The 10,380-nt window shown below is 42.5% G+C and overlaps 1 protein-coding gene across 4 annotated transcripts in view; it reads left to right on the top strand.

The window, feature by feature from the left end:
• Positions 1–6: 6 nt before the first annotated feature.
• The window catches only part of PBX3 (PBX homeobox 3), a 106,706-nt gene continuing 96,332 nt past the window's right edge, over positions 7–10,380 (top strand). Inside the window, exons 1-3 of one of the 4 annotated variants that reach the window (XM_057401659.1) lie at positions 9–178; positions 641–1,208; positions 2,103–2,176. In XM_057401659.1, coding sequence (XP_057257642.1) covers positions 1,012–1,208; positions 2,103–2,176 — 271 coding nt within the window. In that variant the 5' untranslated portion in view covers positions 9–178; positions 641–1,011. Of the gene's footprint in view, positions 1,209–2,102; positions 2,177–10,380 lie in introns of all 4 variants that reach the window. The other 3 variants (XM_057401660.1, XM_057401661.1, XM_057401662.1) reach the window with 3 other exon arrangements.

The raw sequence follows: 10,380 nt of genomic DNA, 5'->3' as shown, positions 1-10,380 counted from the left end.
CGGGGCGCGGCGGGCCCCGCGTCCCTCTCGCGCGCGGCCGCTCTCCTCCCTCACAGGCGGCACGTCCGCGGTGAGTGAGTGGCGTTGGCGGGCTGTCAATCCTCGCCGCGCGGCCGGCGGCGGGCGGCGGGCCATAAATTCCGGCGGGCCGGTATTTTTGCACATTGCTTCGCAGAGAGTGTGTAATTAATTTTTTTTGTTGAATTTTTTGGGGGGGTTTTTTTTTTTTTTTTTCTTTTTTTTTTTTTTTTTTTCTCCACAGTTCTTTCCCCGTTATTTCCGCTCTTTTCTTTTTTGCACAAGTTCAAACTTTTGATTGCTGCTGCCTCACCCCCGCTGCACAGACCGGGGACCATTTGTTATTATTTTGTAAGGGGGGAGGGCGATTAATTTTTTTAATTATTACTATTCTTTTTTTCCCCTGATTGTGTTTTCTTGGCTTTTTATGTTGCAGTTTGGGGGTGGGGGTGTTCGCCTGGTTTGTTGTGGTTTTTGCCGTTTGCCACCCTCCTAACTTCTTCAGGATTTGAAAGCGAGTTTTATTTTTGTTATTTTGGCTTTTATTATTTTTTATTATTATTTTTAATTTTGCTTTTTTTTTTTTTTTTTTTTTTTTTTTTTTTTTTTTTTTGCAAAGAAGATTTTTGGACAAGTGGGGAAAGACATAAAAAAAGCAACAATAAAAATAAAAAAATTAAAACCACAAATAGAGCTGTGGAGGAAGATTGTACCAGGAAAACTGCAGAGACACCCCACCAGCTCATCCATCCAAGCCACAGAGATGATGATGATGATGAAGGAAGATTGTAACTAAGGAAGAGAGTGATTTACGGCACCGGGAAGGAGAGGAGAGTGGAATAAACAGCTGAGATCCGGTCAAAACACAAATACTGATTTTTTTTACTCCTGTTGTTGTTTTGTTTGGCTTTTTCCCCTCTTTCTCCGTCTCGGGGGTGCGCGGGCGCCGAGCGGACCCGGCGCTGCCCCCCCCCGGCCCGGCCCGCGGGAGCCATGGACGATCAGTCCAGGATGCTGCAGACTCTGGCCGGCGTCAACCTGGCCGGGCACTCGGTGCAGGGGGGCATGGCCCTGCCTCCTCCCCACGGACACGACGGGGCAGACGGCGATGGCAGGAAGCAGGACATCGGCGACATCCTCCATCAGATCATGACCATCACTGACCAAAGCCTGGATGAGGCACAAGCAAAGTTGGTTTCGTCTAATTAAACCTTGCTTTTTTTTTTCCTTTTATTTCTTTTTTCTTATTTTTATTTTTTTTCTCTTTTATTTTTTTTTTTTTTGTGTGTGTGTGGTTTTTGTTTCTCATTCCCGGAGTCGCACAATTAGGAGCAACTTCTTGGCGCCGTAGGAGAAATTGCAAGCAGCCGAGGCAGCGCCAAAGTTGCTATTTAATCAATATTTTAATATCTATATATATATAGATATAAATACCGAAGTATGCGATGCTTTTGCATACATGCGAGGGAAGCTGTGGCTGATCCCTTGCCCGTTCGCCTTTAGACACCGTGTGGCGGACACCGGCCCTAGAGCCGCTCTGTGTCCGTCCGTCCCTCCCGTCCGTCTGTCGGGCGGCTCCACAACTTTCCCCTTTCTTTCCTTGTCCCTACCCCAAAGTGGTGGCAGATAAATTAACAAACCTGACAAGATATTGCTGCGGGGACAGTTGGGGGGGGGGACGGGACACCAACAACCTCAAACCTGTTTTAAATCACAATAAATACAAAGAATATTAACTCTGCCCCCCCCCCCCCCCCCCATCATGGTTAATAAATCAGTTATAATATCGCAGGACGGATAGTAGCGGGGACAAGGGGGGGGGGGTGATTTATACCCCTCGGCCCGGCGGCATTTACACAAAGATAATTCGGTATAAAAGTCATAAGGGGGGGGGAGAAAGGAGGGAGGGAGAGGCGGCAGCCACCGAACCGGCGCTGCTCACACCTCAGCCCGCCGGTCCGCGGATGCCGGCGGGCAGAGAAAAGGGGACGAAAGACACGGAGCCGAGGGGGGGGGGAATCCTTATCGGGCGCCATGTTGCTAAACGCCGGCTTTTAACCGCTTGTCCTCTTGCTCTCTTTCAGGAAGCACGCGTTGAACTGCCACAGGATGAAACCCGCCTTGTTCAGCGTCCTCTGCGAGATCAAGGAGAAAACAGGTAAGGGCCGCCCGCGCCGCCGCTGCCGCCGCAGCCATCTTGGTCCCTCCCGCCTTCCACCCGCCGCTACCCGCCGGTGGGGACGGTACCGGCCCTCTGCCGCCTCTCACGCTGCCGGTGCAGGGCCCGAGGTGAACGGGGCAATGGGGGGGGGGGGGGGGGGGGGGGGGGGGGCGGTGATCCGGCCCGCCCCGCCGAGCTAATGGGGCCCGTCCCGGCGGCGGCCCGGTTGGGTTGGCTTGCTGTGAAATGGCGCGGTGCAGAGTGCCCCCCTCACGGCGTTCTCCTCACGGCTCCGGAGGGACCCCGTTAGCGCCCGGGCTGTGTTTTCCAGCCGTCAGGACACTTGGCAAAGCGCTTGTCAGCCCTGCGTTACCTCATCGGTTTTATTAATTTCTTTTCCCGGGATGCGTAGCACGCAGCGGGGACGATAAAGTTTGTGAGGGGAGAGCAAAGCTGCCCCGGGCAGGCAGGCTCCAGAGAGATCCCCCTGTTTGTGAGGGTGCAGCAAAGCTCCGGTTGCGCCTGGTGATGTTTGAAACGCCAAATATTTAATCTCAGAAGTACACAAAAAATACTTCTTTTCCTCATTAGAGCAACACTTAGAAACTCCGGGGTTTTCGTAGAAGCTTTTTTTTTTTTTTTAGCGTTTTTTTTTTTTACCTCACTGAATTTACAGAGAATTTTCCTATTTAAGAAGAACATTTGCAAAGCGTTTTGCTTTGTATTGAGAGAGTAAGAACATTTATTGTGATCTAGACTTAAATATATGCATTGGCTGGCTTTTTGCTATATTTGATACTCAGTCGCATTCCTCTTTAGTTCCACGTAAGACCAGACAAAAAAGTGGAATCATTGCAGATCTCAGCTGTGAGAAGCCTGAAGTGCACAGTTCTCAGTGAATTATAGTGCTTTATGTCCAAAGGTTTCTTTGCTACTGGGAATCCACTTCAGTTTCTGCTGACAGCTAAGCACTAGGGTATTGACTGTGTTGTGAATATTAAGATTGATTCTGCTTTATATTGCATTATATTACCCAGGATAAGGGGAATGATCCCCTTCCTGCCCTCCCTCCCCACCTACCTACGTTTTGTCTTGATCCGCTCCTAACCCCTTTCCATCCTTTGGCTTGTGTTTGCTTTCTGCCTTTCCCTAAACTTTCTGCCCGTCCTGCTCCGGAGCCAGCCAGGCACCCTGCCCTCGGTGTTCAGACATTTTGCGGCAGGCGGATTTCAATGAAGGAGGCAGGCGCAGGTCCTGCGATCACTTTATTTGCAGAGGGCTTAGCCTCACTGTTTTGAAAGGAAAGTGTAGTCAACCACATGTCAGAGGTGAGCTGCGAAGAAAAACCCACGTCCTTTCAGCAGCCTGGATTAGTGGCACAGGGTGTTTGGTGAGGCCGTTGCTGTTCGGGAGGCGAGAGGGAACCTGACAGGAGACGTTGTGGTCTGAAACGCGTTGGGGTGTTTTGGTGATAACTTGTAAGTTGGGATCCTGCCTTTGTGCTGCAAGTAGTCGAACCAAGTTTGTAAGCTATGTCTTTTATGAAATCGCTGAGAAGCAACAAAGAGTGAAGGCGTCCGCCTGCCTAAAGGCGAGATCTTGCCAGCCCTGGCAGCACAGGAGAGACAGGATTAATGCACTGAGTGATTGATGAAGATGAATCCACACCCCCACCAAAAACTCTTCCCGCAGGGACCTTTGCTCGGGGTCTCCCAGTTGAGAGGAAATGTCTCTGTAGGCTTTAGTAGTCAGTGTGCTCAAGCAAAGAAAATGTGAAAATAAATTCTAGCATATTTTCTGTAAGCCGTTTTCATAGGAAAGGGCTCAAACAATTCTGAACTGGAGGGGTGAACAGTCTGAGATGCAATTAAAGCAGAGGTGTGTCCCCCCCTCCTTGGCAATCTGCATTGTCTTGTGGCCCAAGTACTTAAATCATCTGCAACTGGGTCATACAATGGTATTTTAATTCTTTTTAATCAGAACCAAAGTTTGCCTTGGTGTTGGCGGTGGGAATTACCGTGATGGCTTTATCGCTACCTTCTCCTGTTAGAAGGACGAGAGGTGAGGAGGGAGGCTGTAGCCTGGACATAAAGTGTAATTGCAGTCCTGTCTGTTCTAAATAATGCAATATTTAAATCATGTTCATATTATGTATTTTTATTTAATATTTTGGTAGTTTTCAGTACAGTCAGCAAGGACTTTGTGAGGCTGGTCGTGAGAGAGCACGTAGAGGAGCCCTCAGTTTAGGCAGAGCAACTCTTCTCACTCTCCTGCAAGGGTTAATGAATGCATCACATTTGTAAAAACCTCCTTCTCTGTCTCACTTAGGGTTAGGAGCTGAAGATATTTTTTTCTCCTGTGAGGTATTTACCATGTACAAAGCAAATTGCTGGGCTTACCGCATTTAGCCTGACATTTCTTTTTTAACATTTTAAAAAGTGCTGCATAATACATTTAAAGGGTTTACAGATATGAATAGATACGTGCATTCTTAGAGGCAACCACAAGGTAGCATGGTTTTCATAAAGAAACTGCCACTTCTTTCTTTAATTAGTTCAGAGAAAAAATTATACCTGAAGTTCTACCAGAGTCCCTCCAATAAAACAGGGCGATGAGCACGGGAGAGCCTGTTGATGCTGCTTTGTGTTTTACCCGCGCTCTGAGCTGTCTCTTGGAAGTGTTCAAGTTGCATTCCTCACGCGGCTCAGATCTGTTGCATACCTGTGTCACAGTCTGTCTCCTCACGCATCTACCAGTAGGAATGGAAAAACCTGATTTGTGCCTTTTTTTTTTTTTTAATAGCTCTATTTTACCAACTAAAAATCCTTTAGGTTTGTAATTTGATTAAGCCTCCATTAGGACGTTGCTCTACCTGAGGTACTGGTTATTCTCATGGAGATAGAAATGAAAATGTATTTATTCTTACAGTCTTAAAATGGTTAGGGAATTGCAATTATTTCCCAATGGAATGACATACTGTTAGGCCCTGGATTGTGTTGATAGATGATTTGGTTTTTTGTCTTTAAAAATAATTCATATAGATGGGAATATGGGTTTATAAAAAGGCCTGAATGCATGTGTGTATATGCCTGCACGTATATGTTTATTTATTTATTTCTCTTAAGTCCAACAGCAACAATGATAGCTGCCAACCAAACCCTAATTTACTGTCACCACAAACCCTAAATAGCATTCATTTACTAGTAAAGCCTAATGGCATACATGATGGTTTGCCAGATTTGTGGCCTTTGTGAGGCTTATAAGCAGGACTGACTTGGGAAGATCATAAAACTTAATGAACTTCTCGACTGCAGGAGGTGTCCGCAGGGGAAGAGAAAGGCCTGCTTGGCTGGTTGGGCTGGTTGAACTATTTTTTATGTCTAAAGAGAGAGGAGGAAAATGTTCATTAAGAACATTCTCCCCTTATGCAGAATTTTGTTCTAAAGAATGGGGGGGAAAATATAAACTGATCTGAATCCCAGACAAATAGTGACGTTAACTATAGGGTTAATTTCTCACTGTTCCCCATGTAAGCTAAAACCTTTATTTTTATTGCTACAACTGTAAATAGCCATATGATGCCATTCTGATGATTAAAGGGCTGTATCTTGCCCTTACTTGCTGCAGAGCTCCTTATTGATGAAAATGGCCCAACTCTTTTAGGAACGCCCCTTGTCAATATGCTGCAAAATCTGTAAACTGCCTGTTAGGTAACTCGCTGGACAAGGACTTGCTCCTTGCCTGGTCTGCCAGCAGGACTGGCAAATGTTAACCCCTTTCTTCACTGTGTTTAGCTAAAAATCGTGTTGCAGGACTCTTGCCTTGCCTTAACACAAATTTCAACTTTCCAGTGTTTGTAAACTGTCGTTTAGTGCCAACAACTTGCAATTATAAAGAATAACACACAGTGCTAGGAGTCCTGTCTGAATGTGAAAGGATTCAAATGGAACAATGAAATGGCACTGAGAGCATGCATACATACATATATATATGTGTGTGTGTATGTATGCATGCTAGCTGAATTCTAAAATCCAGCTGCGATGTTACTGCTGTTTGGTTTAGCCAGTTTTAATATTTGTGTGCAGTCCTGGTGGGTTTTTTCCAAGCTGCTAAATCCATAGTTTTGATTTAGCCTGGCTACATAAGGAAGTAAGCATTGTGTGTTTATGTGCGTACATCTTCAGTTTAAATTGTTTAGCTTTTGTTTCCTTTCTTGTGCTTCAGAACCCAAGATTTTTCACTGAACCATTGATTATGCTTTTTGAATGGTGTTTTTTTTTTAATTGTCGGCAAATGTATTACAAATGATGACATGCAGTAGAATGTTGGGTCATTTACATTGTCCTTATGGCAATGGCATGGCTTTTCTTCATAAATGTCCTGCTAGGAAAATATAAATTGAATTAAGTGTCTTGATTGTCTTTTGGTCATCTGTTTCAAACACATTCATTATCGACATCCCATTTTCTTTGGTGGGTTTCTATCGGGGTGCTTCTCTGGTTAAGAAAACAGGCGGCTTTCGTGATTATTTTCATTAGAGAAATTCATGATACTTCGTCTTGCAAAACCTGTAACTACACCATACCGTTAGACCTTAACCATTGTTAGTGCTCTATTTAAATAACAATCTTCACGTTGATTATCACCATCAGTGTTTCCAGATCTTTTTATTGTGGTTTTTTTTTTTCCCTTCTCCGTAGAGAATAAATTTGGACCGACTTGTCAATACTAATTTAACTAGGAGCAGGGATTTATTTTATTTTATAGCTATTTTTCCTGGCCTTCATTTTGTTCCTGAATTCAACACATTTGCTTATCTGAAAATATGAAATTATGTGAGATACTGTGTGGTGTATTTTAGGATGCTTGTTATAAGTTAAGGAATTTTTGTGTTCAGAGATAAATTATTGTAATAGTATGTAGTGAATGCAAAGGAGTTGTGTTTTTTTTTTTCCTACAGGATTTAACACATTTATCAAGCTTTATTCCTACAGCTTTCAATGAAAAAGTTGTACGATATGGATATTATGCTGTCTTTTTTCAATTTAAATATTGATTTGTGTGAAACATTAATATAATGATATTTGCAGTCTACCGTAGACAAATATAAGCAGAATTAGACATACTAAATTGTTACAAATGTACGCAATATTTAAATACATATGAAGGCTATATTAATAATCATGGAGTAGAGCGGGAGAGAGTCCGGTGTGTATCTGTCCTCAGTTTTCAGGCTGATTTTCAATTCCTTGCACATCACGCATCTGACGGTTGGATGAATATTTTTATGAATAGCAGGAATGAATACTGAATCTGTGTAGTGGCGAGTCCAGATCAGCGGAGCCCCGAGCGGAGTTTTGCCGTCCTGGTATCATTGGTAGAATTAGATGTAGCTGTTTGTATTCCATGAATTGACACCCTGAGAAGAATGCTTTGTTTGTTTTCTCAGCAGTCATGTTTAATGCTATTCGCTTATCAAGGTGATCAGCATGGTTCAGATAACACACGCCTGACACAGCCTGCCTTTTTTCACCATCATGTTGACCTTTTGTCACATTTGCTTTTCTCTGGTAGGCAGTTCATGTCTTTAAGTATGAATGGAGTAAATAATTCACATCAATATTTAATATAAATTATTAAAGTTTCTGTCAGCTCTTATAGTTCATGCTTTTATAAAGTTGGAGTAGTTCATCAGCCAAACAGATGAATTGTGCTTCTCAGCTGGACATTAGAGTTCCTCCATAATGCTGCCTTTACAGTGGAAGTAAACAGGGAATTAAATAGGAAAGGAAATGAAGCCTGATGCTTGAAAACGCTGTATATTTTTCAATAATGCACATTCTTTAGGAAGGCTCAAAGTATAAGATAAATACCCATCATAATTTATTTTGGTATTCCCATACTTTCCCCTCCTCCTCCCCCCCCCCCCCATGCTGCAAACAGTAATATTGTAAACCCCACTGACCCCAGCATTTTCTTCTACTCTTTGTTATTAGCCTTGTGTAGTGCTCCAGCCCCCTTCTTGGGTTTAGTGGGTGGGTGTACAAGTGTTGGGGTTTGGGTTTTTTTGCCTCTTAATGCTCTTCTTCTGTATTTAAAGATTGACAGGGAGCACTAAGATGATGAAGTTTCAGGGTTTTTTAGTCTTTGTTTATAAATCATGGTTTATATTTTGCAAAGTGACCTGCGATTGAAAGCAGATCCTGAAAATATTTTTCAAAGAAGAAATGCTCTGATGTCTGACTGCAACAGCTTAATGTGTTTATCGCTTCAGGAATGGGAAAAACAGAGCATGTTTTGCATAAAAGCATATAGTAAAAATCATTATGCACTTTAATTTTATGCTATTTTAGGTATTGCACTTAAAATTCTTTTGTTAACGATCAGTTCCATGCGTGTTGCACAGTCATAGGAACTTGTAGCAATATGTGAATCACTGAATATCGTGCGTCCTACAAATCAATCACTTGGGAAGGGGGGTGGGTTTGTATCATGTGTTTACAGGTCAAACCCTTTTGCTATAGTTAAGCCATGCATCAACATTTAAAGCTAATCTCTCATTCCTCATTGTCCAGCAGGTGGCTTTTTCATGTATTATTTAATTTTTCATTATTTATTGTGAGGAGAAAATGGAATTTAATAATGTTATCCCGATAGCATTTTTAAGAAGAACAGCGTTTTTTCAGTGTGTCCTGGTGGGGATGGTGGGGTCAATGGAAGCATCTAGGGATCTTCAAGTATACAACCTAAATTAAGATTCTAAACAGGCATTACAGATGCTGGTAACTTTGGCAATTATCATTTTGTTTGGTGAACAGTAGTAAAACAGTGTGCGGTAAAAGTGTTTAGAGAGAGAGGATAAATAAATTGAACAGTTTTGCAATGCAAAGTGGTTTGTGGTGTTTTTGAGGATTTCTTGGCTCTTGCTTAACTGCTATTGTGAAGCCTGGAGCAGATTTTCCCATTGCTAATGCCCTAGAAGTATTAATTCACTTTGATATGCTAATTAGAGGGCATTATGCAAGAAATGAGATTAAGTGGCAGCATGAAGCCATTTGCCTGTCAGTAAATTGAGAGCTTTAGCATCAGGAGGAGCTTTGTTTTTTCTGAGTTTCTCTTGGTTTTGCATATAAATAAAATTGATTGAAAGGTCTAGAGAAGCTTCTAGAACATTGGTGGTTCTTTTTCTCCTTCTATGATTATTTAAACTTCATGTTAAAGCCTTTCTCTGAATATTAATTGATCTAATGGGAGATACTGAACATGAAGAATTTCATTGTATTCTCAGTTACTGTATCTTAACAAAAGGAAACTATTAGAATTCTTTGTGTCATCTGATTTTTGTGGTATTATTTTAGATATATCTTACAGCTTTGTATTCTAACCTCTCTAACTGCTAACTGCTCCTACACTGGGAGCTGTACATGCATGGAGGTATTTTTGCCAGTTCTGCTGGTTTTGGGGTTGGGATAATGAGGGCCCAAACAACCCAAGTCAGATGGTCGGCTTGGATTCCTGGCTGGCAGGGCCTTGGACATTTATCACCCCTGCTCACTCACAGCATTTCCCATCATTTCTTATGTAAATCACACGTATATTTTCCTTCATGTAGGAAGGAAGGGGTTGTAATACTGACCATAGATTTTATTCAACTGCCAGAAATTGTGTTAAAGTAACATTAAGGGATTGACTTACAGCCATAAGAGCGAGGAAATTTGGAGTTAATAGTTAAACTCTGCCCTTAACTCAACTCATTGAACCTATTTATTAGAGCATATATGATACGTAAGATCGCTGTGCTGAGACCTCTGCAGCACTAGGAGGCTGCAGGATGACTCAAAGACAAGAGTTTCCTCCTTTTTATTTTTTTTGTGTGTCTGTGGTTTTTATTCAGCCTCGGAGTTGCTTTACTACAGTTTTGTGGTTTAGTTTTCTTTTTATAATACTGTGTAAATATAAATCAGAGAAGTAATTCTGGAAATTGAACAAAAACTTATCAAAATATAAACCCAGCACACACCCGACCCAAACCTCTCTAGTCCTCTTTGCCTGAGCGCCTGCAGAGTGTTTGCTGTTTGCATGCCCATCTCCTCCACAGATCATTGTCACAAAGTCAATCAGGGGAGTAGTGTGAGAGTGACAGTGCTTGTTATGAGCCCCAATAGTTATTTAAAAGAAAGGAAAGAGGATAAAAAAAGTGC

Source organism: Pezoporus wallicus, unplaced genomic scaffold (genome assembly GCF_028554395.1).
Source record: "Pezoporus wallicus isolate ANWC-B61680 ecotype Strahan unplaced genomic scaffold, APGP_CSIRO_Pwel_v1 contig_8013, whole genome shotgun sequence".
In the NCBI taxonomy this organism is placed as follows: Eukaryota; Metazoa; Chordata; class Aves; order Psittaciformes; family Psittacidae; genus Pezoporus; species Pezoporus wallicus.
The sequence above is the reverse complement of the archived record's forward strand: the minus strand, read 5'-3'. Positions and strand labels throughout refer to the sequence as shown.